General features: G+C 49.5%; 11 protein-coding genes across 11 annotated transcripts; 6 read left to right on the top strand and 5 right to left on the bottom strand.

Moving 5' to 3' along the window:
- Positions 1-1157: 1157 nt before the first annotated feature.
- BDQ94DRAFT_168606 (Zn(II)2Cys6 transcription factor) lies at positions 1158-3354 on the top strand (the record flags this gene model as incomplete). Its single annotated transcript, XM_026771109.1, has 3 exons — positions 1158-1793; positions 1879-3047; positions 3141-3354. 3 exons carry the CDS (start codon positions 1158-1160, stop codon positions 3352-3354), a joined length of 2019 nt encoding a protein of 672 aa, XP_026628620.1.
- Positions 3355-3704: 350 nt separating this feature from the next.
- On the bottom strand, positions 3705-6721 carry hxt8 (putative MFS monosaccharide transporter (Hxt8)). Its single transcript, XM_026765513.1, has 13 exons — positions 6544-6721; positions 6127-6485; positions 6031-6058; positions 5921-5982; positions 5678-5868; positions 5189-5617; positions 5083-5134; positions 5018-5027; positions 4818-4947; positions 4629-4768; positions 4439-4552; positions 4232-4337; positions 3705-4135 (listed from the first exon to the last, which is right to left on the bottom strand). Exons 2-13 carry the CDS (start codon positions 6184-6186, stop codon positions 3985-3987), a joined length of 1473 nt encoding a protein of 490 aa, XP_026628619.1. The 5' UTR covers positions 6187-6485; positions 6544-6721; the 3' UTR covers positions 3705-3984.
- A 2190-nt stretch (positions 6722-8911) lies between these two features.
- Positions 8912-10110, bottom strand: BDQ94DRAFT_139836 (60S ribosomal protein eL42). Its single transcript, XM_026765512.1, has 4 exons — positions 10063-10110; positions 9481-9573; positions 9230-9414; positions 8912-9167 (listed from the first exon to the last, which is right to left on the bottom strand). The coding sequence occupies exons 1-4, from the start codon at positions 10063-10065 to the stop codon at positions 9128-9130; spliced, it is 321 nt and encodes a 106-aa protein (XP_026628618.1). The 5' UTR covers positions 10066-10110; the 3' UTR covers positions 8912-9127.
- BDQ94DRAFT_139832 (uncharacterized protein) lies at positions 10111-11521 on the bottom strand. The gene is made up of 3 exons (XM_026765511.1): positions 11369-11521; positions 11058-11307; positions 10111-10962 (listed from the first exon to the last, which is right to left on the bottom strand). The coding sequence occupies exons 1-3, from the start codon at positions 11432-11434 to the stop codon at positions 10334-10336; spliced, it is 945 nt and encodes a 314-aa protein (XP_026628617.1). The 5' UTR covers positions 11435-11521; the 3' UTR covers positions 10111-10333.
- A 228-nt stretch (positions 11522-11749) lies between these two features.
- Positions 11750-12759, top strand: BDQ94DRAFT_139830 (NEDD8 family protein RUB1). Its single transcript, XM_026765510.1, has 4 exons — positions 11750-11994; positions 12071-12125; positions 12312-12394; positions 12489-12759. Exons 1-4 carry the CDS (start codon positions 11984-11986, stop codon positions 12574-12576), a joined length of 237 nt encoding a protein of 78 aa, XP_026628616.1. The 5' UTR covers positions 11750-11983; the 3' UTR covers positions 12577-12759.
- BDQ94DRAFT_139828 (RNA polymerase II transcription factor SIII subunit A-domain-containing protein) lies at positions 12760-14602 on the bottom strand. The gene is made up of 3 exons (XM_026765509.1): positions 14390-14602; positions 14247-14323; positions 12760-14170 (listed from the first exon to the last, which is right to left on the bottom strand). The coding sequence occupies exons 1-3, from the start codon at positions 14445-14447 to the stop codon at positions 13226-13228; spliced, it is 1080 nt and encodes a 359-aa protein (XP_026628615.1). The 5' UTR covers positions 14448-14602; the 3' UTR covers positions 12760-13225.
- A 902-nt stretch (positions 14603-15504) lies between these two features.
- On the top strand, positions 15505-17225 carry BDQ94DRAFT_168601 (flotillin domain protein; the record flags this gene model as incomplete). The annotated part of the gene is made up of 7 exons (XM_026771108.1): positions 15505-15509; positions 15567-15666; positions 15719-16040; positions 16097-16142; positions 16192-16709; positions 16760-16990; positions 17062-17225. The coding sequence occupies 7 exons, from the start codon at positions 15505-15507 to the stop codon at positions 17223-17225; spliced, it is 1386 nt and encodes a 461-aa protein (XP_026628614.1).
- A 790-nt stretch (positions 17226-18015) lies between these two features.
- BDQ94DRAFT_129469 (putative tubulin-specific chaperone Rbl2) lies at positions 18016-18710 on the top strand. Its single transcript, XM_026763938.1, has 3 exons — positions 18016-18292; positions 18351-18437; positions 18521-18710. The coding sequence occupies exons 1-3, from the start codon at positions 18125-18127 to the stop codon at positions 18620-18622; spliced, it is 357 nt and encodes a 118-aa protein (XP_026628613.1). The 5' UTR covers positions 18016-18124; the 3' UTR covers positions 18623-18710.
- On the bottom strand, positions 18649-19971 carry BDQ94DRAFT_129465 (uncharacterized protein). Its single transcript, XM_026763937.1, has 2 exons — positions 19823-19971; positions 18649-19768 (listed from the first exon to the last, which is right to left on the bottom strand). The coding sequence occupies exons 1-2, from the start codon at positions 19857-19859 to the stop codon at positions 18798-18800; spliced, it is 1008 nt and encodes a 335-aa protein (XP_026628612.1). The 5' UTR covers positions 19860-19971; the 3' UTR covers positions 18649-18797.
- Positions 19972-22260: 2289 nt separating this feature from the next.
- BDQ94DRAFT_129458 (uncharacterized protein) lies at positions 22261-22816 on the top strand. The gene has a single exon (XM_026763936.1). It carries the CDS (start codon positions 22361-22363, stop codon positions 22652-22654), a length of 294 nt encoding a protein of 97 aa, XP_026628611.1. The 5' UTR covers positions 22261-22360; the 3' UTR covers positions 22655-22816.
- A 560-nt stretch (positions 22817-23376) lies between these two features.
- On the top strand, positions 23377-27657 carry BDQ94DRAFT_158333 (MFS transporter; the record flags this gene model as incomplete). The annotated part of the gene is made up of 6 exons (XM_026768934.1): positions 23377-23806; positions 23861-24116; positions 24179-24814; positions 25431-25496; positions 25588-26293; positions 26344-27657. 6 exons carry the CDS (start codon positions 23377-23379, stop codon positions 27655-27657), a joined length of 3408 nt encoding a protein of 1135 aa, XP_026628610.1.
- Between the last annotated feature and the right edge of the window lie 214 nt (positions 27658-27871).

Genomic DNA, 27871 nt, shown 5'->3' with positions numbered 1-27871 from the left:
ATATTGCTCTTGGATTCGCCCGCGTGCCTCTTCCGGTTCGATCGGTTTAACAAGCTAAGGAATAGCCCCTGGAGATCAAGGCAAACTTTTTGTTTACAAATGGTGCCTATCGCCGATGCGCACAGACGGATCGTCCGAGGCCATGAGATGCGTAGTCGAAGCGTGAGCCAAATCGCCACACACGTTGCTTTCCGACACTGTACCCCAAAGCAGGAGCAAGCGGAGCAAAATAATCTTCACGGTACGGTGTGCGTGGGAAGCCATACGCCCTCTTGCGGTTCTCCGCGTGGCGGTGACGTCTTCAGATCCCATTAGCCTCAGCCGCTATATTCCACGCGAGTTTGGACGGGCCATGGAGCAGCAAGTGGCAGAGACCAATAGGTTCAGCCTTCAGCCTAGGATCCACCCAAACCACAGACCCGAGTACCGGGGAACGTCATTGCGATCCTCGATCCATCTCATCCCCTTGCGACTGGTCTCCTCGTCGGGCCCAGAATGACAGGGATCTCGTAAAATCCACTCATGCGGTGACTAGCTCACATCCGGTATGTTTCTGGAAGAGTTCCATGCATCAGAATTTGCCCCTAGTGCCTTCAATTGATGCACTCTCTGGCCAAGGAGACGGGAGGTGCAAATTAAATGCATGATGCACTCTGACTAAATCGGAAAGAGATCTCATATGCTGCGACGCGGCTAATCTGGCTCGAGCAATCCTCTGCAGTCGCTAGATCCCTTTTCGGCTATCTGGAATGACGCCGGTGCATGCTTGCAGGAAATTAATGAAATAGAGACAGAGAAAAAGAAAAACATGCGCCAAGGGGCCCATACTGGGGTTAAAGACTCCGGCATAGTGCCTGCCTCCCAATCCGCCCCCAATGCATTCTTATTCTTTGCAGATCTGTGATAGGAATTGTTCGGTTTAAAAGAGCGCCAGGCACCCTTGACGGCTCCCCTGTCTGCGATTCCTTGATTATTCCAGACATCTTAAAGCCTTCTCAAGCCACTTTCACTGGGCTCATTTCCTGCGGTTGGCTTCACAGCTACCCTCCGTTGCCTGTTTACCGCTTCCGCCAACCTTATCCAACGTTGTGGAGATCAATTGAGCCTCCAAAACCCAATTTTGCTTAGTTCTCCTCCGCCCTGTACTCCTGACCAGCATGGCCACCTCGAATCGCTCAAGCAGCAAGAGGTTGCCCATAAGTTGCCAAGCATGTCGCTCGAGAAAGATACGCTGCTCCCGTGACGGACGTCCGTGCCAGACCTGTGTTCGTCGAGGATTGGGCGCTGAGGACTGCATATACCTGGGTCAGCCCAGGCTGTCCTCTGAGCATGCCTTGACGGCAGAGTCTGCGGGGCAAACACATCTGCTCGCACGGATCCGCGACTTGGAGGAGCTACTTCATAGACAGGCACAGTCTCAGTCAAGTGGCTCCGTGTCCCCGCAAAACTCTCCTAGTGCTACAGGCAGCTTCCTTGAGTCCGATAGAGGTGTCGAGCTGAAGCCCAGCAGTTTGAGAAGCCCCTTGTTAAATAATGTGGGCACTCTTCAGACCTTTGCATCTGGCTACGTTCGTTATCTACCATTCGCAACTCACGCCAGCCAACTTCAACTGAGTCCTACAGGTACAGGCTCTTCACTTCCCAGTGTAGACACTGAAATACCAGATGAGAGCGACGACCTTCAGATTCCGTTGACGAAATGCTCTGTTTCCAGAGATGAGCTGGTAGCTATTCTTCCGCCACGTCGGTATTGCGATGCGTTGAAGAATGTCTACTTTCAAGTATTCTCGCCTGTATGTTTTGAACTCCAATGATTTTCTTGAGCTATTCCTTCACCAAGTGTCTTTTCATAAGTACCTATGCTAACTCGGGACCTAGATGTTTCATATCCTGCATGACCTGACATTTGAGGCCGAATACCAACAATTTTGTCACGATTCCAGCAGCGTCACAACAGCGTGGATTGCGCTACTTTTTGCCATTCTGGGAATTGCCGTCACAGCGCTCGAGGATGATGAGCCGTTGCTTTCCGATTTAGGTCGTGAGAAGACTGTCACCCGTAATATCAAAGTCCTATCATCGCGGTATCGATCCGCCTCACTGCGCTGTCTGGCCGCAGATGATGTCCTGTCTCGTCACTCCATCAATTCTCTCCAATCCCTTATTCTGATAAATTACGCGCGTATTCACCGGGGGCTTCCTACCTGGACTCTTTTAGGCTTCACACATCATGTCGCCATATCCATGGGCTGTCATGTTGACCCAGATCGATTCCCGCTCGGGCCTATTGAGCGTGAAGAGCGCAGACGAGCTTGGGCCGGAGTAACAATGCTTTATACTACTCAAAATACAGTTTTTGGCCATCTTGGTCATCATATACCCTCTCAAGGTGTGAAGCCTCCCTTGGAGATCAACGACGTGGACCTACTCACGGGGTCTTTATCTGAGCAATCGTCGCGTCCAACACAAATGACGTATCTCCTGCTTGAATTTCGATTGGACAAGGTCTTGTCTATGATTTGTCAAACACTTTTTAGCTTCTGCCCCAAGTTCAGCCTCTCTCAACTAGAAGCGCAGGTTTTGGCTGTTCACGAGATATGCGACAGGCGGTATCAGATCAACCCGAACCTTGAACCTCTGCCAGTACACCATGTCGCCAATCTCAATATTCTTTACAGCTATATTCACCAGCTACTGTTGCTTCTACTTCGACCAGGTCTCTGCTGCTACCTCCAAGGTGAATTTACACCAGAAACGTACGCCGCTAGAACGAAATGTGTAGCCTCTGCAAAGGCATCTCTCTCGATCTATCACTCGCTCCATGAGTCGCCTCAGTTCGCCTCATATAAGTGGTACAACTGTGGGCTTGGAAGCTTTCACGCTTTCCACGCAGCTGTAGTCTTGTCAGTGACATTGATGTACCCTGAGAGTCAGTTTGAGTTTGTCGAGATAAAAGATATGCTCTGGAAGTCACTGGATGTGTTTGCTGCTTTATCGAATCGCAGCAATTTCTGCAGCAAAGCAGTCCCCGTTCTTCGTCGGCTCATGTGAGTATTATCCCATTTCTAGGGATGCTAGCTTCCTTACAATAGTTCGCGCCCTCCCGGAAAAATCATAGCTAACGGGGCACAAATTTCTAGTGACATGGCCTGCACTAGAGGCCAACAGGCAGTCTTAACTGTGGACCCAAACACGGGCCTCATAAGCTCCCCGAGCGACCTTACTCAGGACCTATCGCCAATACCTCCAGAGTATATCATGGAGCCGCTCTTTGCCCAGCTCCAACCTCAGAGTTGGGTCAGTCCCACATCTGTTTACTGGGACGGTTGGAAGTTCCTTTTTGAACGAGGGTAGACACCAGAGCAGAGACAGACATACATTACATAAAACCTTGAAGCGACATATCACATGTTGCTGTTTCTCTGCACTGTCTGTTATCGCTCAAGGATCCATGCGATACAGCAACGGAACTCAGGCTGCCTGAGGCGCCTTGCGGGTCCATGCAACCACATACAACGTGAGGCACGGACGTTCCTACGATCTAAACACGCTTTGGAAGACATGCCACCATGTGGCTGTGTACGGGCCGTCTCTCAGCTGCGAATCAAGCCACAAGCACGCCGCCTCTCGTTAGACAACGAGCACAACGGGACATGCACACGCCATGTCTCTGGACGGTTTATGACACGAATCTCCGGCATACAGCCTTTCGGCCCTGATATTAGAGGGGTATAGGCAGAGCTGCTTTCAGATTTCCCTAATGATAACCGACGCAAAATGTATAACGAGCTCTGAATGATCTAACCTGATACAATTTCATAATATGATAGATGATAAACTTCTTCAACTTACCATAGCTGCACCATCATACGAAGAGCAGTAACAATAACGTTGTATACCCCACCTGGTCCCAGTAGTAGTATTTCCTGCATATCTAACAGCCAAGCCAGTTCCCACCCTCCTATTAACTATATGGGAAATCAATCACGCCCTCTCATCATACACCACCTCAACACGTTGAGAATCGCACTTTGCATCTGGATCCTCATCCTCACCATCACCTTGCTTATCAGACGTGATGACCTTATCTCCAAAGGATGCAGCGATTTCTTCAAGTGTGCGCTGCTTCGTTTCACTAGTAACCGGAGGATGTCAGATTAGTTTATCGTCAAATAAACAAGCGGCAAACAGTCGAGCCAGTCTTTAAAATGGAGGAAAATATCCCACTTACGGAAAGTAAAAATAAGCCACAGTGAAAAAGAAGACAGTGCATGCTACAAAAACATAATAGTAGTTTTCGCCGATGTTGGCAAATGCACTGGGGCCGGCTTCGGTGACTGCCAATTGATAATCAGTCAGTATTGATACTTTGGTGTTAATGGTGTGTGGGTGATGAGGGTTGGAAGAAGTTGGATGTATGGGACGGGTATCAACTAACTGGCTACGTTGACGATAAAGTGTGATGCTGCTGCTAGACCCATTACTTTGCTTCGGAGGGCTATGGGAAGGACTTCGGCGCCGTAGAGCCAGGTTGTGCTGTTGAGCATGCCGTCTGGTTTCCGAGGTATTATATGTTAGTTCCATTCATATTCTTAGTTAGGGAAGTGGTTGGTTGATTGGTGACGTACAGTATGCTACTACGAAGAGATAGATCCCCAGAATGGCAAAACCTTTTCCGACTCGGTTGTCGGTGTTTTGGAACTCGCGTTGCATGACGGCTGCGTAGATCTCAACGATGATGATTCCGCCCAAGCCGGATAGGAGCATTCTATACTTTATTAGATAAGATATATGGCTAGTTTTCTTAGGTGACGTACTTTCGACGACCCCATTGGTCGGTTAAGTATTTGGTCGTAAGGCAGTTGAAGATGAATGCCACTGTGCCGTATACGGCAGCTAGTGCAAGAATAGTATGCGAGTCTATTCCGAGAGATTTGTATAGAGTTGCTATTCGTTGTGAGTATGAATGAAGACATAAGAATGAGGGGCCAAAGGGGGATTAAGAAGCGATACTGACTTTGATAGTACTAGATTTGGTCAGTATTCATGTTTTCTTTTGTAGTCAATGTAAGCATCACTCACTTGAATCACATTCACACCGGTAAGACTGGTCATGGTCTGTACAGCAATCGATCTATAAGCGCATCAGAGTTGATACACTTTGATCAGAGAAATGTGAGCAACTCACACTAATGCACGGCGTCTGAACAGCCTGAATATATCCTTATAAGAAGTTATTTCTCGCTCCTTTTCATATTCAATCTGCGCCACCATCGCAGCGAACTCCTGTTGGAGTTCATCAGCGGCTAGACCTCGACGGATTCTCTTGTACTGGACCCGCGCCTGTTCAACATTTCCTTTACGGATCAGATGGCGCGGTGAGTCGGGCATAAAGGTGATCAGTCCAAAGAACATGATGACCCCCCAAGGTATTTGTATTCCCAGAGGCAGTCTCCATTGTACTGGCCCATACGGCGCGTAGCTGCAAGCATATCCAATCCAGTTGGAAGCCATCGTTCCGAAGGAGATGCCGCAACCTGAAATGCCACCGATCAGGCCGCGATAGCGAGGGTCTGAGATTTCGCTCAGATATATGGGAACCGTAGCAACGAGACCACTGAGCAGGGATATTTTAATTAGAGTAATATTTTCCCACAATTCAGTGAAGAATACTCACCCAACTGCATAGCCAGCTAGCGCACGTCCAGCAAGGAACATTCCAATATTGACTGAAGCCGTCTGAATGACTGTGCCAATTGTGACGACTACACACAGTAGCTCCATAAATCGAAGGCGTCCAAGTTTATCTCCGACAGCAGTCTGAGTGAGCGCGCCGACTGCTTCGCCGGCAATGTAAACTGAGACGACCTAAATTATCTCAGCTTGATCTTCACTTTAATGCGACAAATCTCAGACGTACAGCACCGGTGAGGCCATTGGAGGGTTTGTTCATGTAGTTTATCCAGCTTTGATGAGCGATTGCTAACAAAGTCAGTCATAACCGTGGAGTGTCCGGTTTGATATTCTTACTTGTCGTAGCGATTCCCGTGTCGAATCCCTAGGTTAAGTCACTCAGAAGTGGCTCACGAGGCATAAGCTATCATCTAGGTAAAGATGGTAACTCACGAAAAGAAAGGTTCCGATTGCAGCAAACAGTGCAACGCCGATCGTGAACCAGACCGCCATCTTGACAATCGCAGGGCACAGGTAAAAGAAGGACGTTTAGAGATCACATATTGATAGCCTCTCTGCAAGGGAAAGCGCCGTCTTAACATAACGCCGTCCTACGTCAAACTGGCAGTGCCAATAACCATTCAGCCGAGGGTGCGTCACGATAGCAGCCACTCGGAGTATGACCGACCGAAGTGCGCATGAGGTACAAAAAACCTGGGAGAGCAGACCACATCATGGAGTTACGGAGACCGTATTATGTGGGGCAAAGTGTTCAAGCACTGGGTTTTCCCCGCATTCCAGGAAGTATGCGTCTGGGGATGATACTTAGTAGATGGACTAGGTCCGAGGGAGGCGTGGGGGTAACCTCACAAGGCAGGCCTCATAGCATCATTGACTCGCCTCTTCTATCGGCCGAACAAGATTTAAGGTAAGCTTGATCCAGACGGCATAATGTTTCAGCGCGTTTAGAGCAATGATTGGTTCAAAGATCACACAAAGAAGTCTTGAGCGATGAAGAAGAGTTCCAAAGAAAGTGCAAAGTAATGTGATTACGGGAGGGGCAGTGGATGATCTTTTCCAAAATTCCGATATGTCCAGAAAGTCCGTCGTCTTGTGACTTCCCGCAATTGACTGATTACTCCCCTTCTCTGCAGCCAAGTGTACCTGGAAACAACACAACGATAGTAGAGCACTCATGTACAAGGATTTAGAGATTATCACACTAGGTTAAATTTCGCCTAATCTCCGAGGCCAATAACTAATACTCCAGTACTCTAATGCAGTCATCGGGCCACTTTTTGAAGCCTACGTACATCTCTAGCACTAGTACCAGTAAGTGCACTCTAATATATATCTCGAACAGTTCTAGTAGCAGTAAGTTGTACTAGTATTGCTACTAGTGAAGACATAGCCTGCTTGACGCCCGCAGTATGGTGAGTTGGGACATACAGTGTGCTCCAGTTTCCACTCTTTAGAGACTTGACCATCATAGATCCAATGCAACGGTTAGAGTAAGTAAGGGGACACTCATGGACAACTCGCAAGTATACTCCGCAAACCCATTTGCGGCCTGGACAAATGGGCATCAACACACTAACCCAAAAACGGAAGGTCTCGCTTCCCTCCCAACACAGAACGATTTCTCGCTTAGATGACACTAGTCCCGCTAGCGCCATCCCCCCAACCGGCCAGGTATAAAAGCTCGCCGCACCCGCCCTCTCTTTAGACTTTTTCTTCTTTTCTTCTCCAGCTCTCTTTGCCTTTTGGCTTAGATCAAGTGTAGTATCTGTTCTTTTCAGTTTAATCTCTGAAAGTGTTCTAAGGAACACAACATTGATTAATCTTATTTTTGCACCCCGTGGCGGGGCCTCTGTGCTTGCGCATGCCTTGCTACACAGTGTCATCGGGCTTACACTACCCCCGATCGACGCGAACACCTTTTTCATCAATTTGGTCGGCTTGTCCGACTGCTTGGAGAAGAAGCACTATCATAGTGTAGAAATATAGCTAGTAGGGTCCAATTCGCTGGCATGGTTCTTTGTGGCAACCAATGATTACCCTGAATAGCAATCAAGCAATCCTCCGACCATGGAATTCGAAGATTATAATAATGTATAGTGCAGTGGCTGGGTGTTAGTCAAATTTGGAGATTGACAGTAGGGAGTACTCGGTAGATAGGAGAAAGAGAGAGGTGGTTTGCTGCTGGCAGAGGGATTAGCTATGTATTGTGCATATAGAAAACTATCCTCACTATTTATTTGGCAGAAAAGCTTTCCACCGATTAAGATCGATTTACCAAAGACCAACTATACAGTAGTTCGAGCTTTCGAATGAACGACCACGAGATTCCCCTTTACAGTCGCATCATCGCACCCCGAAAACCATTGAGGAGCCGACATTTCACCGCTCTTCAGACCGCTTAGAGCGGCAGAACCTAGCGAACCTCTTTCAAAAAACCTCGGATTTAAGCGGATTTTAGAAAGTACAAGTCGCAGAAAAGTCAGTTGTGAAACTGTTCGTTTTTTCCTTGGCGGCAGAAAACGGGTCACTGACCGCCGCGCCCGCTAATTGCAGAACCGCCTTGCCGTAGTGGCTCTCTCATCACATAGTTATGAAGTAGCACTAATATAACTGGCGAAATTTTGTCCTTACTCGTCTATAGTAGGAGTCTGGGCTCGAAATTTCGCGGACATGTTTTGTATTGCCATAACGTAGAAACAAGCCCCAAGGATACTTCATAGATTGATCGGAGGTAAAATTTATCGAGGACATCCAATGTGTCGCATGTCAGACAGAATTTTTGAAGGCATATTTCTGTATGCATTAGTGACTAGATCAGATACATAGAGATATCATCATTGATGCTGAAATCACGGCAATTCTGCCTTGCATTGAAACCATATAGATATCCCGATAAGATGAATGCTTGGGGGCGATATCGAATTTGTCGCTGTAGATCTCCTACATGTGAACATAGTTCCCATACGAAGTTTGGAAATCCTCAAAACGGCCGAGGCGATTCGAAGTATACGGCTAGTGCATTCTACAGTTTTGGTCATCTACCCAGACGTAATGAGTTCCCGGAGTAGTTTAGCGCATCTTATCCAGACACTTGGGGAGGGGCAGGAGAAATGAAGCGTAGTACATGGTAACGCTGTTGGTTAGACAGGACCCTTAATGATCTCAAGATAAGGCGCACCCGGTTCGGTTGGCACATGGTGCGAGTATTCTACGTCACGTTGAAACCAAGTTCTCGTTGCTTACGCTCCCTACAACGATGCAGCACACGATAGTTCGTCAAGAGACTCATCAACTAGGAGTCATATATTCTTTCATTTTTTTTCTTGAATATGAGATCCTATTCCATCTTCCATTGCCGATGTCATAGCCGCCGCCGCAGCATTGCGGTCTGTGCAATGCATGAAACCCAGAGCCGAACAAGAAAACCGCAAATTTAGAAGACAAGAGCAGCACCCTTGGTCTTCTTGTCACCACTGTTGAGGAAGAGAGATGGTTAGCATCACCCATAGATCGTATGCCGAGCGTATGAACGTACCCAAGCTCGAAGTGCTTGCAGCGCTTCAGAGAAAGCTGCTTCTTGGTCTTGCAAGCAGTGCACTCAAGACGAAGGACGATCTTCTTGGTGGTCTTGGCCTTCTTGTGGAAGACGGGCTTGGTCTGACCACCATAACCGCTCTGCTTCCGGTCGTAACGACGCTTACCCTGGGCGAACAGGGAGGCCTGTAGAGATCATGATTGCATCAGCATAGGTCGCGCGGTGGGCTCGGTTGCTTGGGCAGTGTTCACCTTTCCAGCCTTGTACTGGGTGACCTTGTGCTGGGTGTGCTTGTGGCACTCCTTGGACTTGCAGTACGTCCGGCGGGTTTTCGGAACGTTGACCTGAATGCGAGAAGAGTTTGATCAGCGCCTGCTGCGGTAGGATGGTTATCACACAACGTCCGCAGCCTGTTCCTGAGTTCCTCGTCGTCGGAGATGGTGGTTCACGGTGGGAATGGTATTGTTCCGAGAAAGTGAGGAAAAGCAGATGATGATATAGCAAGGGTGTCGTGGCTCAGAGCAATTCGATTTTGATGGTTTCGGTCGCACTCAACATCTTTCACTTCAATCCCACAATTGATCGCGGGGCAAACCCCGGTCGAGAATTCCATCATCTTTGACCATTTTTGTATTGATATTGACGGTTCAGGATTTTCGTTTGCAGCTTCGATCGTTGCGCTTCGTATCGTGGCGGCTTTCAACTCGGTTCGCCGTAGGAAAAGAGTGCCGTATGTCGTCCCATCTCGCAAAATGTCGATTGACCGAAAACACTTCTCCGACGCCCAGGAACACGGAAACGAGACTGATAGACGATCAGAACAATATTCTTACCATTTTGACTGACTTGGCCGGATCGCGAACTTGGTGGTCGTTGATAGTCTCTTGTCGGGAGGATCGAGTTGGGCTGGCCGTGTGTTGTGGGATTTCGTTCGCTTAGGGTGCGGCCTAACCGCGTTTGTGTGCCACCCGCCAAGACCGCCTGTGGTCAGTGGCTGCCTCAGGCAAAGACCCCTATCATCCCCATAGTTATCTATCGAATCGTATTCATTCGCCCACCGTCTAGATTATTCATGCTGAATCAATGCTACTAGGAGACCCTTTACTAGAAGCCTTTGCCAACAACAACGGCTTCTCCTCTACCGTAGAAAGACGTCCCTTTACAAAATTCCAACCCCTTTTCCTGCCCGACAAGCCATTCCCCTTTCCCAGAGATGGCTCCGTCTTCTTGAAACCAGTATTTCGTCCGGAGCATCTCATTGATCTTCCCCACCCTTTCTACCAGTGCGGCCACCCGCGCATGGTCCACCGCTTCGTCTTCCACTTTATTGGGGTTGTCTATCAAAAAGCCGTCCCGAGTGATGAACCGTGCAATCGTAATATGTGCCGAGAGGGCAATATACCTCGGCCTCATCTGTAACCCCGTCGCTGTGACGATACTCGAAACATCACGTCGCAGATGGTGATAAGTGTATCCATCACCGTCCACATTGTGGGCAGTTGTAGTCTCTTCTCCAGCAGCAGGAACAAAGCTCAGCGCCATGGCAGTCGCATCGTAGCTGATCATAGGTTTAACCAACCGTGTCCGATGATGAAATAGAAAATCCACCAGTTTCGGCACGACGCCACTACCCTGGAGATGAGAAACCAATCCTTCAACCTCCGGCTCAGGTCGGCAGCTGGCGATCTCTAACGTAGTCATATGCAATTGCTCTGGAGGTGTGAACCATATGCCTAGTAAAACAGGTGAAATGGAATCGGTCAGTTGAACCAGGCAATACAGCACGCGGAATGGAGGAAGTGCCCCGCAAAGGCAAGATATAACTAACTTGGGGCAATTTCTCGAATGGCCTGCTGGACTTCAGCGATCAGGTCCCGGATATGTTGCGGGGGTCGAGCGTATAGTGTAAGGTTATGCCTAGAATCGACAAAGGGCAGTGTTTCGCCGTTGGCTCCTGCCTGTAGCTTTCTCAGGATATCGTCAATCTGCCAACCTGTGAAGTCGCGACTGAGGAGCCTCTCTTTATATTGTTCATTTCGGCTGGACCGGTGAGCTTCATATCGAGCTTGGATTTGTTTCTGTGATTGGTATTCGTCAGGAGTGTTTTTTTGGGAGCGGTTGGGGCCTTGGGAGTTATACTGGGTCATCTTGACATTCTGAGAGGAGAATGTCAAAAGGGTTAACTTCTTTGGTACTGTTCTCCATCTTACATGATGTGGCACCTGTTCGTAGTGTACTGTGAAAGCAATTCAGTAGAAAATGGTGTTCGTTGGAGGGGTAACTGATTGAGATACAGATCGCCAAGGACATGTGCTATATATATCCCATTCCGATTAAGGGTACATTGAGACCACAACAACCAAACTAGCAGCCAAAGCGCGTAGAGGACAGCCAGCGCAAAACATCTTCAACCCAACAAGATAACGAATCGCAATTATTCCTCACAATCAAACAGAGTCATTTTACTATATCATCACCATATAACCAAAACAACTGCTCCCATCTTACCCGAGGCGATGTAGTTCCCTAATTACTATGTCGCGGCTTACTCCGTTATTTTGATGCCCCACCAAAAACCCCGCCGAAGCTTTCCGTCACCAGCTGAGCCCAGTCAACAACCACCTCCATCATCGTCGTTCTCTTCGCTACTATATTAGAGCGTCTTGTTCCTTGGAATTCTCGTCCTTATTATTTCCTCTCCTATAGCAACTTACTCTACGAATACCTTACAGTCGCTATCTATCTTTCCTCAAAATGTTGATCAAGTGAGTTGTTGTCCGCCCATGACGCACGCAGATACCCTCTGTCGCGATAGCAAAGCTAACCGGCGTCAACCTCCAGAGTCCGTACCCTTACTGGCAAGGAGATCGAGTTGGACATCGAGCCCGATTACAAGGTACATACACACATCTACACATTCACAGACATATATATGTCTTGCAATCTCGCCCCATCCGCGTGTGGTGATTGTTAGCTGGTCTACCTAGCCGGCTGCAACAATTCCGCTCGCACACGACCAGCCACCCACCCCACGGACCTATGATACTTTCTTCCGCGCAGTCGCTAACAAGTACATATGCAGGTGTCCCGGATAAAGGAGCGTGTTGAAGAGAAAGAGGGTATTCCCCCTGTTCAGCAGCGATTGATTTTCGGTGGAAAGCAGATGTACGCATACACCCGTTTCCCTATTCCTACACTTGGGGATGTATAATCGCTATGTTTTGGGTTAATGCTGATAAAGGGACTATCGTGAATATAGGGCCGACGACAAGACTGCATCGGAATATAATCTGGAAGGTGGTGCCACGCTACACCTTGTTCTTGCTCTGCGTGGTGGATGCTTGTGAATGTGTGTGGTATGACAGAAGGGGGAATAAAGAGGAAGATTTCTGTATGTTGCTTTCAAGGCCGGTATTCCGAACGCTATGTAGCGTTGGTTTTTGTTTCGAGGCTATGGGCATGCATGTAGGTTTTGATCCTGGGGCGGAGGGTTTTAATGAGCTACAAACCAACAATGCAGTAATGACAGTTTTCTACATATTTTCACTGAAGATGGAATCCCTCGTGCAGTCGCGGAATGGGAATTGTCATGTGTGACTGGTTTCTCATATAAAATAAGACCGACCGTGCAGCCTGTGTATGTAATAAGAGGAGAGTATAAGCACAATGGATATAGAGAAAAGGGATGATATGCTCGAGAACCAAAGATTGCACTTCATTGACTTCGCCAAACAGATTGCTTCGCACCAGTTTCCCGATATAGGTTGTGAGATCCCTGGTGGGATGCAAAATGCCTATTGTCGCTCCCGACCTGAGCCTGCGATATCCAGGTATATGAGATCGAAAGAACGCCTTCTGTGGTATCATTTGCAAAACGCCATCAACTGAAACGATGATCCAGACTCACGCCAGAACTAAACGCCATTCCTGTATATTATGAGCGGGTTTGTGTATCTAATAATGTAGGTTGACTTCTTGGGATCAGCTTATGTCCAATCAGTTCAGTTTCTTCTTCTTTGGTTGAATAAAGAGGTTCGGGGCAGGACGTTTGCGGACAACTGCCGGACGGGGTGGTTGTGGCGGAGACGCTGGCATGTCCTCTACGGCAGACCCCCGATGAGAGCCAGTCGCACTGTTACTGAGCGGATGGGATGTCTGTTTCTTGGCCGCTACCCCTGATAGAGATCCGGATGGACCTCTTGTTGGCAGCGATGTCTGCGCATTTCTCCCTGCCATAGGCCTACTGGCTGCAGCAGGGCTATGCGATTGGGTTATTGCTCGTAAACGAGCCTCTCTTTCCCGCAAGCTGGGACCAACTTCCAGACTATTCTGGCTTGTGGAGGGAGCACTCATCTGGGGCCGTGACCGACCGGGCGCTCTCAGAGCTGGAGCCTCCTTTCGTCGAGCGACAGGGGGCTCAGCAGGACGTATATGGTCCTCGATCAGAGAGCGCGGAGCCTGTCTGACCTGGGAAGCTCTGTTATTAAGGTGCTTTGTTGGCACAGTAAGAACATTATTCCTCTTTGTTGCTGTAAATATGCTGTTCTTTTTCTTTGTTTCTCTTGGCCTACCAAAAGCCCAGGGGGTCATGGAAGATGACGACGTCGGCGAGCCGCCCAGTCTCCGATCGTACGAAGCATATCGTTGCCTCGCGGTCGGCCTCTCTCGGGGGAGACCGATGATTCGACGATCGGTAACGAATTTGGCACTTTTTTCCTGGCGCTCCGAGCTGATGCCATCTAAAGCCATCTTCAGCTTTTCAGCATCCTCTTCCACTGCCCGTTGGACTTGTTCCCGGAGGTCACAATATACGTCATACCAACAATCGGGTTTCTCAGGCAGATCGTATTCGTCCCATCGCGGGATATCTCTCTTGATGAACTCCAGCCAGAGTTCCTCGTCATCTCGCATCAAATGTGGGGACTGTAATTCCAGAGTTCTCTGTGATGTGGGGTGAGTTTGACTGTTAGCCAAAGGGTTACTGACGATGGACGGGGGGTTTCCGCTGCAGACTCACCAGTTTCTCAGGACTCTCCACTTTCAGTAGAAATGGACGAGCGAGTACATAGGGAATGTTGCCAATATCATTTAATTCTGCATGAGCACTTAGTATCAGTTTACCGATGGGCTCTTGTCAAGGTGGGATTGGGCTCTGCATACGTTTCACGTTCCTAATCGCAGTCGCCGTGCAGAGCTGCAGAAGTGATGGTGGCGGCATGGTGGTTTATCGGGATGGGCACCAAAAAATAACCAAAAAAGTGGCATGGAAGGAGTATCGGATATAAGGAAGAAGTGAGAGGCATCTGAAAAAGGCATGTGAGATGGTCACCGACGATCAGGATGGGATGAACGTAAGGCCATTGAGCCTTTGTACGTGGTAAATGCGCCTGCGTCAGGCTCAAGGCGGACAGCTGTCTCGTCATGATCTCATTGGTTCATTGGGACCAGGTCAGGCGGAAGCTCGGATTCTGCCGAGTGTTTGTGTCTCACCGCCCGAGATGATGATAGATGTCGTTCTCATTACAGACGATGAAGATTGATTTCTACAATCATGTTATCGGGCTCAAAGAATATTGGCTGTGCTGGATGCCATTACTGCTACATCTGGATGAGGCTGTTATTGACCCCTGTATATTCAGTCCCTATCTTACATCCACGGTACTCGGCTATCTTTCTGAGGAATGGCCCGTCATCATTTGCTCGCAATGATCTATAACTCAGGATGAGCAGCTTTGTTATTGTGGCATTATCCGTCTGCAGAACAGGGACTCACCCCGGAATACATCTCCGCAGCCTTGTCATTTACCTAACTGAAAAGTGAGGCGGGCTTGGCCAGTAATGCGCCCCATCGGGCGCTGCGGCAAGTGCATCGCCTCGCTGCCAAGGCTCTGTATAGCTCTTTATGCCTCATACTATAATGATGACCGGAGACTGATCATCACTCTGATGATATAAAGATTATCGTTGTGGGTGGAAGTTGCCCTTAGTAAACTCGTACACAGAGTTCATGATGAAAGTCATACGGGCGATGGATGACTGCGCCCTGGTGTCATCGGTTCCTGGAAGCTTTGAAAAGATGTTGTATTGATAGTGTAATATAGAGACTGAGAGTATATAAAGACGTACTTGTGCCATAAGTCGGCTCTCTGTCATATCTCAAGGATTAACATACTACAACATCTTATCAATTTATTCGAGCAAGAAAAATCGACAGTACCATTCGGAGCAATCTTTTATTGATCTATAATATCACCAAGCCTCCACAAATCGCAGCCATGTGGTAAGCCTCAAAGTCACCGCAAACCCAAGCCTGTCTCTTATAAACGCATTGCTATAGGTACGCGATTTCTCGACCAAGCGAGTATCTCGTGCTCACTGGAGCCGGGATTGACGACATCAAAGTATGCAAGAAGGCATTTGTGTGGCCACTTCAACGGGTATGATTCGCTCAAGAGGTGTCAAGAGTATAGCTGACATGTTATTGAATAGTGTTCGAGGACATCTGTAGCACCGTATGATTTCTCGCTTAGCCTTCAGGCTATGACAATCGAGAAGCTGCAGTTTTCTCTGCCAGCAGTGTTTACCATCGGCCCTGATAACGAGCAAGGCGCACTCAGAAAATATGCGCTGCTTCTTTCGGGCTGCACAGACGAGGCTGATCCTACCCAGAAGAAGGATCTGAACAGCAAAGCAAAGCAGAACCATGTACAGGATATTGTTCGAGGAATCAACGAAGGTGAAACACGAGTGATCGTTTCTAGCATGTCCATGGAGGAGATTTTCAAGGAGAGACAGATTTTTAAGACGAAAGGTGAGTGGCGCCCTGCTGACTGGCTGAGTCACTGTACTTACTGACATCTGAGGAAGTGATCGAGAACGTTCAAAATGAACTCCAGCAGTTTGGCCTGAGAATGTAAGTTTAAGCCCGTTGAGAAAGTATCGTCATTAATAATAAAGCATAGTTATAATGCCAACGTAAAGGAGCTTCAAGATACCCCTGGAAGTGAATATTTTGCTTTCCTGAGCCGAAAGGCTCATGAGGGAGCCCTCAACCAAGCCAAGATTGATGTTGCCGAGGCACGAATGAAAGGAGAAATTGGAGAGGCAGAGAAAAAGGGCAGAACCAAGCAGGAGATCTCCAAGATTGACGCCGACACTGCTGTTCTAGAAACAAAGCGCAAGGCGGAGAAGGCCAAGGCAGACTCAGAGCTTACGAACCGCAAAACAGAACTGGATGCTGACGTCCAACTCAACAAGATCGCAGCTCAGCGTCAGACGGAAATGAGAGACGCTGAGTTGCAGAAACAAGTGCAAAGCAAGCGCGCAGAGACGGAGTTGGAGCGTCTCAGAGCCGAGCAGGTCACAAAAAGCAAGGTTGAGCGTGAGTCTTCCCAGGAAGAGGCCGACGCTGCCTTTTATACGGAACAGAAGGCGGCGGATGCAGAATTGTATAAGAGCAAAATGGAAGCAGATGCAACCTGTAAGTTGTTGATGACCTTCAGCGATAGTCTAATGCTGACTTCTCCTTAGATTACCGTCAGAGCAAAGACGCAGATGCAGCTTTCTATACTCAAAAGCGAGAAGCCGAAGGAATCCTCGAGATGGCAAAGGCATATGGTGCGCTTGTTGATGTTCTCGGTGGTCCTCAGGCGTTCCTACAGTACCGAATGTTGGAGTCTGGCACTTATGAAAGGTTGGCCGATGCAAATGGTCGTGCTATCAGTGGCCTCCAGCCGAAGATCACCACCTGGAATACCGGAGGTAAGTATTGCTGGCTGGCATCTCTTCTTCAATCTGCTGAGAAATTATCGCGCATTCTGACATCAAACCAGACCATGGAAACAGTTCGTCAGATTCAATGGCACCAATTCGGAATATCATGCAGGGCCTCCCTCCTATCTTGAGCACAATCCATGAACAGACCGGGATAGCGCCACCATCATGGTTTGCTGAAATGCCCAAGACCAAGGATGTGAACGGCAAACCCCAGGAATAAAGTGGCTCATCTAGCAAATGATACCCTTCTGAACCCTTAGAACATTCCCTGCATCAAGGTAAAGGGATGGTGTGGGCTGGATAGCCGTTCTTAGCCGCCGAACTATGTGTTCTTTGTATTGTCTCGTATATTAAAGCGATTGCTTAACATTCCTTACTGCCACAAGCAAACCATCAAGAGCAGGAGGGCTACATTATTGCTATGGGTAGTATGCCTCCGCTTGGCCAGATAGTAGCGATGTGTTGGAGATGTTTGCTAGATCATTTGTTCGCTGAATAGTTAATGAAATACCCCTAAGTTGCTAGTATTGAAACCAGAGCGGATATCCGCAGACTTTGGAGAGCGACAGTCGATAGACCCCTTGCTGCTTTTATTTCCAAAGGAGAGTTACATGAATCACAATGTAGCACGCCGTATCTACTCGCTGGTCGGATTGCTTTCCTTCCTCACTATCTCCTCGTCTGTCACGTGTTGTCCCGCCTTCCCCACATGGACAAACACTGCAAACTGCTCCTCTATAGCATCATCGGGGAGGGGCAGAAGAGCAAGAGCAGCATTACGCAGTAAACTCCCCCAGCAAGTTCAGAGTACCGTCAGTCTCCTGAGCTACATTCTCCACACTTGACCCGGGAAAAATTTGTGATAAAACAAACCCTACCTAGTCAGAAAGTTCTGTTCAGGTATGTCCAACTACTACTACGATTGTTTGCCCTTTTTGGCAACGGTCTCGTTTGGCACCTGCCGGAGCTCCTAGAGCTTCCCGCCTCGAGTCATTAAGCTAGAGTCGGGCAGCTTTCTCATAATTTCTATGTTCAGCACGGAGAAATGCTATTGTCCTAGGGCTTATTATCCGGAGAAGTGCAATAGACACTAATTCCGGCTCAATAGTGTCGATCATCATGGCTCCTCGCTCTCAATTGGAGATCGCCACGGCATCTGTCGAGCGCCTGGTCAAAGAAGAGGCCTCGTACCACCGTGAGCTGCAGCAGCAGACGGAAAGAGTCAAGAAGCTGGAGTCCCAGGAGGGCGGCGATGACGAAAACAGAGAATATACACTGAGGCAGGAGGTAAGTAACTAGTACAGTGGATATGCATAAAGGAGGTCGCTGACAATTGTTTTGATAGCGTCTGGCTCTCGAAGAAACCAAAAAGGTTCTCCCGACATTGAAGCAGAAGATCGAGGATGCCATAGCCAAGCTCAATAGTTTGCTGGTGAGTGACAAATTTCCCACAGGCTACTATATACAATTTATCTTGTGTTGTCAGGAGGACTAAGCTTCTAAATTTATTGTTAGGTCGAGGAAGGAAAGAAAGGCTCCGAAAGTAATGTCGAGCATATTAATGCTGCGAAGGAAGCCATCGCCAAAGCCCGAACAGCGGAGCGGGAGATCGCCTGAGATAGCTCATTTTTCCATCTACTGGCACATGTACTTAATCCACAGCACGAAAAATTATTCAATAAATTGCCCCTGAGAAAAGCAAAGCCATTGTTGCATTGTGATAGTTACCCTAATGCGAACGCCACCAACCGAACTCCTTGCTCAATGTGTGGTAGAGAAAATTCTCCGATAATCAAGTAGTGTCCATTTTGTCTGCACGGTCATCCTGGACTTCCTCCCCTTCTTCTAGCTCTTCGGGGACCTCGCCTTCATCTTCCATTGAGGTGTCCTGATCGGGGGTAGTCTTATTTTCGTCGTCCACCGCAGTCATTTGTCGCAAGGGTGACACCGCACCGGCAGTACCCGTCTTTTCCACTTGCAAGCCCGCTGGTGATCGTCCAAGATCATCATGGCCATGTTGAGAAGGAGTCAGACTGTCTGACTCGTGACGAGGGGTATTAGCTCCACTGGATTTCCCCTTGGAGGGAACATCCCCGTCATCTCCATCTTCTTCCTCTTGCATGCCCTCTCTGCGCTCGACCTCCTCCTTCTCGTCACGAATGAGCCGACGAAGTTGCATTCCTTCTTCAACAATGCGACCGAACTGTTCTCGCCGTTCCGACCAGGTGTGTGCGTATTCTTTACTCTCTTTCTCCAGCTCCGTTATTTCCGCCTGTAGCTTTTGTAGATTGGCCTGTTGATCTTCGCGCGGCTTCAAGAGTCGGTTGCTGGTAATCTTCTCTGCCAATTCATCGTAGCTTTTGCGCAGTGCTAGTAGACGCTGGGCCTCCTCGAGCTGTACCCGCAGCTCCGCGGTATTGTCACGCACCGACTGCATTGTATCAAGGATTCGAAGCTTCTCTGTCGCATAGCGCTCGCGCTCCTTCTCGTTACTCGTCAAGAGGAACTGGATGCGCGCGATACTGCCTTCAAATGCGGAAAAATCCAAAGCAACATCTTCACGGAAATGGCGCCATTCCTCGAGCCGTCTCTGTTTCTCCGCCTCTGCAGCTGCTGTTGCATCATCGTCTGCACCATCTGGTGGAGGGGTGGGAGGGAGCGTCGAGTTGGACACTACGGTTGAATCGTTGTTGAGGAGGCGTTTTGAAATCCGCTTGAAAGGCTTTTCTTCGACGTTCAAAAGGCGCGACTTGTGGAGACCATCTGGAAGGGCATTAGCATGGTGACAGGGACCGGGGGCGTGTTTCTAGAACCAACCTTCGTCTGGTTGATCCAGTAACCCGTAAGACGTCATGATGGTCGTAAAAATAAAATAGAGTATTTGTCAAATGGAAATCCAAATCCGCGTCGGGGAGGAGTCGAACTGGATCGCGCGTCCTCCTCTTCTCGGTGGCCGCGTGAAGATGGTGCAAGCCTTCAAAGGGAAAAGGGCCGGATGGGCCGATGTGAGCGGTCGGGGGATCCGCGCTAGGCGGACGCCGACCTTCAGCTGCTCCTCCCGCCCGCAATTTAATGCGGGCAGCGTCCACTCTCCTATTTCCGATCTGATACTATTGCGCTTCCTTCTCCTCATCTCACTTCTCCAATCTCACTTGTCAAGCAATCACTGCAGCAGGTGGTCAATCGACCCTTGGAGGGTCACAGTCATCCCTACAGCTGCTTCCCCTCTTTGAAGCTGTTGGTCGCTCCAACTTCCATTGGCTCACGGCTCAGATCGGCTCTATCTATGTTTCCCTGATTGGCTATGGTTGTCAAGAGTTGGGATCGTCAGTAGGAATTAGGAATCTTGCATTCACGCGCCAAACAATGCCGAATCTATCGCCCAAGGAAAACGTCGCTGTCTTCAAAATTACATGAGCCAGAACGCTTCACTGATGGGAAGTATTGCCGACACCGACCTGCATATGTTCCGCTCGCGACACCGTTCTGCATCGTGATGGCGGAGATGTACTCGGGGCTCCACGTGGGCCAACGTTTTAGCTCGTTGGAGGAATTTAAAGGACTGGTTCGAAGTATCTCCGTGAGACAACACTGGGAGCTTCGAGTGACGAGAAGCAACAAGAAAAGCGTCGTCATAGGTTGTCGATCATCGAACAATTGCTACTTTCGTGTTGTGTGCCGCGCGAACAAGAATGCAACTTACATCAGCAGCCTTCAAGACAGCCACAGTTGTCGGCGCAATGCGACTTCAACCTCGAAAACACCAGCTCGATCGGAGGCATCGCATGTGCGGTTCCTCCTGACTGAGATTCCTAAGCTCTTCGACATGAAAAACAAAATTAGGGCGCAAGACGTTGTGGACGCTGTGAAGCGATACCATGGCTATGACATCTCAATGCGACAAGCGCAACGAGCTCTTATTCGCCTACAGCAACATGAAGCGCAAAACCAAAGCGAGAGCACCAACACTCATGACTCTAGTGGAGATGACCGACAGGACAGCCAACCGCCTCCTTTAGAGAATCAGGCGGAGAGCTCGACGTTCGGCAGTCTCTCTGGTCAAAGATGGATTACGGATACTCTCCAGACCACTATCATCGATAACATACCTCAGGATGAAGTTCACCGGGATCAGACTATTTCGGCATCGCAACTTCACAGCCAACCTGTACATCCGCCGCCTCAGGTACATCACCAGGCGCAGCCTACACACCAAGCGCCGCCTCCTGAAGTCCTGTCACCAGAACAGACACCCCTAGGCCATAGCCTCCATCACCCTGCAAATGCCCAGCAGTCTCCTTATTCGGTTCCTGCTCCTGATCCAGCACCTCCTTCGGACACTGGGCGCCCCAAAAATCCGACTCTACCGCGGCCAAATGATGGGCAGCTTACCAGTCCACAATTGGTTCTCACAAACTTCAAGATCGAGTTTACGTGCGCCACATGTGGCGCACCAAACCAGAGCTTCTTTCCTAATCACGGCAACGTCACTGGTGGGCATTATGCCCCCCAGCACGCTGGTCCTAGTCAGGGTGCAACTTCAGCCAGCGCGGGTCCTTCGATACAATCAATTCAAAACAGTGATGGTAGTAGCCGTGCTGGAGGCGGACCAGCGTTTGAAGGGACCTCTGTGGCAAGCACACGTGGCGTACAACAGCCTTGGACAGCAAGAACCATGGAAGTTCCACTTACACATGCGCATCCATAGCCCTGTATAGAGTTGGGGCGATAAAAGCTCCCTTTCCCCTTTGCCCCGATTAAGAGAGCGTTAGATACGTCTCTCCGATCTACGTTAACCTTACGGCTCGTGACGAATCGCGGCCTCGTCTGCAATCTAGCGGTATGTTGCTGCAAATCCGATTGGGTGGCCGGCATACACCCCTGCAAATCGCCGCTGCAATGCTGTCTCTCAAGGACATATGTACGATGTAGAGCGAGTTCAGACGCCATAGTGCGGACCAATATGCCTCGCAAGTTGATACTTGTCACTGCCCTCCCTTTAGAGACCATTCCTTGTCGATTGGCGATTGTTTGCGAACTCATGGTGTTCGTCATTGACAGTATATGCTGTTTTCTTTATCAGGATGGACTAAATTGCAACCCCAGCTACTACCTGCCGCCCTCATTTTCACCATCTAAACAATTAGCCAATTAGCTGGCCCAGCCACAAATTCAGCAAACGGGTTGTCTACGTCGGTGCTCAGAATCGACTGAGCCTGGATCTGAGACATCGGCGGCAGCTTGCAGGGGTTAGCAAAGAAATCTACGGGATTGAGCCTTGGCCGTCTCCTTCATTGTGAGTCATGTTCAAAATCAGGCTGACGAGACCGGTTGGGATCGGCCTCTTTGGACAAGATGCAGGAAAGAGTTATCTATGATGTTATCACGGGTACGGCAATTGGGCCGACCAGCATATTTTTTTCGGATGTCCGATTAGCCGGCAGCCAACCTCCGACAGTGGAGATCCACTTTTACTACGACTGTCGCCAACTGACTGGCAAACCCGACGCGGAAAGAAGCCGCTGGCATGGCTTGGTTCGTAAAAGAGCCAATGAGAACCATGGGATCTTATCCCTGTGGAGTGGGCCATATGGCAGGAATGCTGGGTCTCGGTCGTCTCTGCTCGGCGGTGCCTCCGAACCCCTATGAATTTAACAGGTTAAAGACTTCGGACGACGCATGCGGCCACACCTTAATAATCCAGCACTTCTCGTCCCATATATTGTGCAAAGCAGTTGGTTGGCGCGGGATTGCCCTGTTCTCATCAGTTATTGCATATATATTTGTTTTGCATCTAGCCTGAAACCGAAGCTGTACACACTCAGCCGATAAGACTCGGTTGCTGACAGGCATCCAATTTGGTCAAATTTGTCCCCCCGATTTTACAGTTTCCCACTTATCTTATCTATAATACCATGATCGGAATTTCTGCCTTCATAAATCCTATATTGGCATAGACAGAACAGAACAGAATGAATCGACAACAGGCTGCGGAAAAAGCCTTGCATGACCAGACTAATATCTTGCCTATCGGGCAATTGTTGGTTGTATTTACGGGGCTCGCAGTTTCTCTGCTGATCACCTTTGTTGATCAAAATGGTATCAGCGTTACTCTTCCCACAATCGCCAGGGATCTCAGCGCTCAGGATACCATTTCATGGGCAGGCACATCCTCCCTTATTGCAAATACCATGTTCACGGTGCTTTATGGTCGGCTGTCTGATATCTTCGGCCGAAAGATAGTCTACTTGTGTGCCTTAGCACTGCTTTGCATTGCCGATCTATTGTGCGGTCTATCTCAAAATGCTCCAATGTTCTATGTCTTTCGAGGATTGGCCGGTGTAGCTGGCGGCGGTGTTACCTCCCTAACGATGATCATTGTGTCTGACATCGTTACCCTCAGAGACCGGGGCAAATACCAAGGAATCCTGGGTGCGGCCCTAGGGATGGGCAACGTTATCGGTCCGTTCATCGCTGCGGCATTCGTCATGGACTCGACATGGCGAGGTTTCTTCTGGCTCATTTCTCCGCTCTCTGCATGCTCCATTGTCGTGGGCTATTTCCTTATTCCAAATAATGCGCGGAAGGACAGCTTCCGGAAAAATGCCCGCAAGATTGACTTTTATGGTATCTTGTCTTCGTCCATTGGAATCATCTTCTTGTTGATCCCTATATCGGGAGGCGGCTCTTACTTTAACTGGGATTCGGCGATGGTGATTAGCATGATCACCATCGCGGGCTGCGCTTTGATTGCATTTCTCATAATCGAATGGAAAGTGGCGGTATTGCCTATGCTTCCAAGTATGTCACCAATTGAGCCTCGATACTTAGAACCGGTAGCTAACCCTTGAGCAGTGGTATTCTTCAAGAACAGGGTGATCTGCACTCTGTTTTTACAGAGCTTCCTTTTTGGAGCTGTGTACCAGTCGTCTCTCTACTACTTGCCCCTGTACTACCAGAACGCCCGGGATTGGTCCCCGATTGTTTCTGCTGCACTAACGGCCCCAATGGTCGCCTGTCAGTCGGTGGCTTCCGTCTTATCTGGCCAGTATATTTCCCGGCGCAAACGTTACGGGGAGGTGATCTGGGCTGGCTTTTTCTTCTGGACGCTGTAAGTGACCCGGCCGAAGTCTAACCCATTATTTGATATCTTTATTCTGACAATTGATCCAGTGGAGCCGGTCTGATGCTTCTATTTGACCGTCACACCAGCCCAGGAGCTATTGCTGTTATTGTCGGTATCGCTGGGATAGGCGTTGGAGGCGTCTTCCAACCGACCATGGTCGCTTTTCAGGCGCATTGTACGAAGGCCCAGCGAGCTGTTGTCATCTCGGACCGGAACTTCTTCCGCTGCCTAGGTGGTGCATGTGGTTTGGCTGTTTCGGCTGCGATCTTGCAGGCAACGCTGCGATCCAACCTCCCTGTGGGATACAGGGATATTGCTGAATCGTCCTATTCGCTCCCGTCGAGGGCCGGGATCCCCGATGCCGACTGGGAGCAGATCCTTGACGCATATGCTAAGGCTTCCCACTCGGTGTTCATCTTCCAAGTCCCGCTGATGGGGGCATGTCTTCTTGCCTGTGTTTTTATCCGTGACCGGGGGCTGGAGAGGCCTAAGGATCAGTTTGAGATAGAAGAAGAGAAGAGGCAAGAGGAAGAGAAGCGGCGGCAAGAACAGGCCCAAGCACAGGCCGAGAAGCAGATTGCAGCTGGTAATATTGAAGCCGAACCGGAGCAGGTTGCTGAATCCCATGCCGGTGGTGAGATGGAGAGTGCATCTCGCTCCGAAAAGAAAACGGAACCAGAGCCGTAAGGAGGTTATGAGATGCAATGAATCTACGAATGATTTAAGTCCGGCATAGATGGCGTTTCAGCGATACACAAAGAAGTCCACTGCGGTGATACGCATCCATTGGTATATGATATAATATTCTTTAGTATAGTGGAAATTACACTTGATAGTACAAATATAGACGAGCAATCCATATTGAAACCCACGCGATGTGTCTATCTTTCTCGTACTAAAACATGGCTCCAGGCGCTAACTGGCGGGTCGAGCCGAGATGTCTTGGCGGCGACGAGCAGCTTCCCAACTTCCTCTTCCATTGATTCCTGACTCATCTTCTCTTCTACATTTTCCGATTGTCGAACAAATCCAACTTTCCTTCTTCCTCTTCTTCTGGATCAGGGTCAATATGAGATAATTAGTATGGATATTGCGAGCACTTCTACTCCCACCAGAACCTCTTCTCCTTCGCGGGACTACAATCCCCGGAAGCGCGGCAGAACGGCATGTACGCGCTGTAAGACTAGAAAGCAGAAAGTCAGTAGACGGATCCACTACTCGATGGAGACCAGTCTGTGTTGTAGTCGTCTCCAACTTGCTACCCCCGGGCATCAGTTAATGCTAACAGCCGAGTCTTAGTGTGACAATGACTACCCTGTGTGCTCCAACTGCCAAAAGGCCGGAGCGATATGTGACAAAGCCACCGTACGACAAGAGAACGGCACCCAGAACGAGTGGGATCCCTCTTCCCCACCTGACTGGAAACATCTTACTTCTGGAGTACTGACGATTGTAGATACACCCGTGCGTTGCAGGATCGCATCGCCTACCTTGAGTCCCAGTTAGAATCGAAACCCATGAGTAGCCGGGCCAGCAGCCATGTCGCCCATCCAGTTGCTGCATTGCTGTCCCCTCCCCATCCGGAGACTCCCACTAACTCAAACCCTCGCCTGGATCAAAATGCCGTCGGGGAATTAGTGGGATTTCTTGCACTCAACTCCTCGGAGGCGCCTGCATACGTAGGTTCCAGTTCGGGCCTCTCCTTGGCTACGAATCTTGGGGAAATGGTCCAAGCCACGGTGTGGAACCAGGCTCTGTCTTCAGCTCGAGCAGCGTCGTCAGGTAGATCCGGACCTGCAGCGGGACAAGGATCCACGGGTCTGCCTCCCCAGCCTCCAGGCGAGAGGGCCGGTCATGTCAATGATCGAACTCGACCACCACCACGAGTGGAGGAGGTGTTGGTTAAGAGCAGCGAGCCTCCTGACGATGAAATGGGATCCAGGATTCTTCATGCCTATCTAACACGGATCCATGTTCGCTATCCGTTTCTCGACCGCACGGAGTTGTGGCGACTGCATGAAGCGCGCTGGCGACTGGCGCAGAAGAAGCGGGAGGAGCTGACCAAGGAGGAACGGGTAGGCATATTCAAGCTGTATCTTGTATATGCCATCGGGGCTACATCGATTCAGTTAAGTGAAAACTACTCATATACCACGCCTGAGGTATGTTGCTCCTGTGGTACGCAACTTGTTTGATCTAATCACCTCACCAGCGATTCTACCTGACCGCTCTGCAACAACTACCAAATATGTGCGAAATGCGATCTATAGAGAATATTGAGGCTATGACCTTGCTGATTGTGTATCACCTTCGCTCTGCGTCTGGTCAGGGCATGTGGTACATGGTAGGCCTCGCTATGCGTACCGCTATAGACCTTGGACTGCATCGCAAAGCAAACGAGATCAACATGGATCCCTTCACTGCGCAAATGCGGCGGCGTCTTTTCTGGACCGTTTATTACCTAGAGCGTGTCGTGTCAATGTCCCTGGGCCGGCCATTTAGCATCGCAGACAGACACATCGACCTTCCTTTGCCTGCAGACATCGACGACGATGTCCGCGATCCTGCCTTGCTAGCCGCCCCTCCAGCTCCGACTAGAATCACCACACTGACCTTTGCCATATTCCTCATGCGCCTGCGGCGCATCGACTCCGAAATTCAGCATAAGATCTACCGAGCCGATCGACCACTGCACACTTTACGCTCGAAGATGGACCGACTCTTTCTCCAACTCGAAGAATGGAAAGAATCAGCTCTGCGACGTTTCACCGGATCCGACCTGGACTATCCAATGCTGCACTACCACCGAGCCCTACGACTCCTCATCCAGCCATTCTTACCCTCACTCCCCCTCTCCGACCCATACTATCACATCTGTCTCCGCGCAGCCGGAAACACCTGCCAAACCCACAAGAAGCTACACCAAACCCTTGAATACGGCCACTCCTTCCTGGCTGTGCAGACGATCTTCATGGCTGGGATCACCCTGCTCTACGCCCTATGGACCCACACAAGCGACGTCTGGTCCGTCCAAATGAGCAACGACATCCGCGCCTGCTCGACCGTCCTATTTGTGATGGGTGAGCGCGCCGAATGGGTCAAGAAATACCGCGACGCATTCGAGCTGCTCGTCAACGCCGCCATGGAGAAACTAGAGGGAAGCGATGCATCCAAAAAGGTGGGTATGGCGGAACTAATGACAGCCCAACACAGTAGCAGTGGTGGTATCAGCGCAGGAATGTTCAGGGATCACCATAATCTCACCACCACATGCAGCAACAGCAACAACTCCACTGGCGGCATGGCACCAGATATGAATGACACAGCGGCTGCCAACACGGCCGCTCAGACTGCTTCTGAACCCACTAGCAGTCAGGACCATGGCGTGCGCATGGCATTGCAGATCGCGCCCTGGATCGACCTGGAAGAAGATAGCCCGTTCTGGATGCCTGATTTCGAGACGCTGGAGAGTTTGTCGGGGAATTTATGGGATAGTGGCGATTTGGCTCCGTTTGGGCCTCTTTAGGTGCAGATCTCGGGACATCAGCCAATGAATTGGTACTGAGGGATGTGGCTGCCCCTCCAACTAATCCTCTATCTGGGTGGTTGTGTGAGCCCGTGTCACCTATGTCTGCATGCAAAGTGCAATCCCTGCATGAATCGCGATTGCGGTAGTCTAGAGCTGAATTACCGATACGCTCGAACGTACAGGAAAATCCTATCTCTAATCGATTACATCT

Source organism: Aspergillus welwitschiae (genome assembly GCF_003344945.1).
Source record: "Aspergillus welwitschiae strain CBS 139.54b unplaced genomic scaffold BDQ94scaffold_9, whole genome shotgun sequence".
Taxonomy (NCBI): domain Eukaryota; kingdom Fungi; phylum Ascomycota; class Eurotiomycetes; order Eurotiales; family Aspergillaceae; genus Aspergillus; species Aspergillus welwitschiae.
The sequence above is the reverse complement of the archived record's forward strand: the minus strand, read 5'-3'. Positions and strand labels throughout refer to the sequence as shown.

Coding starts and splice junctions, on each gene's coding strand:
- hxt8 (XM_026765513.1), bottom strand. CDS start 6,186: ATGGCGGTCTGGTTCACGATCGGCGTTGCACTGTTTGCTGCAATCGGA. Junction 5,618..5,677: donor CTAGCTGGCTATGCAGTTGG/GTGAGTATTCTT, acceptor ATCCCTGCTCAG/TGGTCTCGTTGCTACGGTTC. Junction 4,553..4,628: donor TCTCTTCGTAGTAGCATACT/GTACGTCACCAA, acceptor CTCGGAAACCAG/ACGGCATGCTCAACAGCACA.
- BDQ94DRAFT_139836 (XM_026765512.1), bottom strand. Junction 9,415..9,480: donor CCCAGTACAAGGCTGGAAAG/GTGAACACTGCC, acceptor TGATCTCTACAG/GCCTCCCTGTTCGCCCAGGG. Junction 9,168..9,229: donor TGCAAGCACTTCGAGCTTGG/GTACGTTCATAC, acceptor CTTCCTCAACAG/TGGTGACAAGAAGACCAAGG.
- BDQ94DRAFT_139832 (XM_026765511.1), bottom strand. CDS start 11,434: ATGGAGAACAGTACCAAAGAAGTTAACCCTTTTGACATTCTCCTCTCA. Junction 11,308..11,368: donor CAGAATGTCAAGATGACCCA/GTATAACTCCCA, acceptor TACCAATCACAG/AAACAAATCCAAGCTCGATA. Junction 10,963..11,057: donor CATTCGAGAAATTGCCCCAA/GTTAGTTATATC, acceptor CTGTTTTACTAG/GCATATGGTTCACACCTCCA.
- BDQ94DRAFT_139830 (XM_026765510.1), top strand. Junction 12,126..12,311: donor ACATCGAGCCCGATTACAAG/GTACATACACAC, acceptor GTACATATGCAG/GTGTCCCGGATAAAGGAGCG. Junction 12,395..12,488: donor ATTTTCGGTGGAAAGCAGAT/GTACGCATACAC, acceptor TCGTGAATATAG/GGCCGACGACAAGACTGCAT.
- BDQ94DRAFT_139828 (XM_026765509.1), bottom strand. CDS start 14,447: ATGCCGCCACCATCACTTCTGCAGCTCTGCACGGCGACTGCGATTAGG. Junction 14,324..14,389: donor TGCGATTAGGAACGTGAAAC/GTATGCAGAGCC, acceptor GTGCTCATGCAG/AATTAAATGATATTGGCAAC. Junction 14,171..14,246: donor TGGAGAGTCCTGAGAAACTG/GTGAGTCTGCAG, acceptor CCCACATCACAG/AGAACTCTGGAATTACAGTC.
- BDQ94DRAFT_129469 (XM_026763938.1), top strand. CDS start 18,125: ATGGCTCCTCGCTCTCAATTGGAGATCGCCACGGCATCTGTCGAGCGC. Junction 18,293..18,350: donor AATATACACTGAGGCAGGAG/GTAAGTAACTAG, acceptor TTGTTTTGATAG/CGTCTGGCTCTCGAAGAAAC. Junction 18,438..18,520: donor CCAAGCTCAATAGTTTGCTG/GTGAGTGACAAA, acceptor ATTTATTGTTAG/GTCGAGGAAGGAAAGAAAGG.
- BDQ94DRAFT_129465 (XM_026763937.1), bottom strand. CDS start 19,859: ATGACGTCTTACGGGTTACTGGATCAACCAGACGAAG. Junction 19,769..19,822: donor ACTGGATCAACCAGACGAAG/GTTGGTTCTAGA, acceptor ATGCCCTTCCAG/ATGGTCTCCACAAGTCGCGC.
- BDQ94DRAFT_129458 (XM_026763936.1), top strand. CDS start 22,361: ATGCAGGAAAGAGTTATCTATGATGTTATCACGGGTACGGCAATTGGG.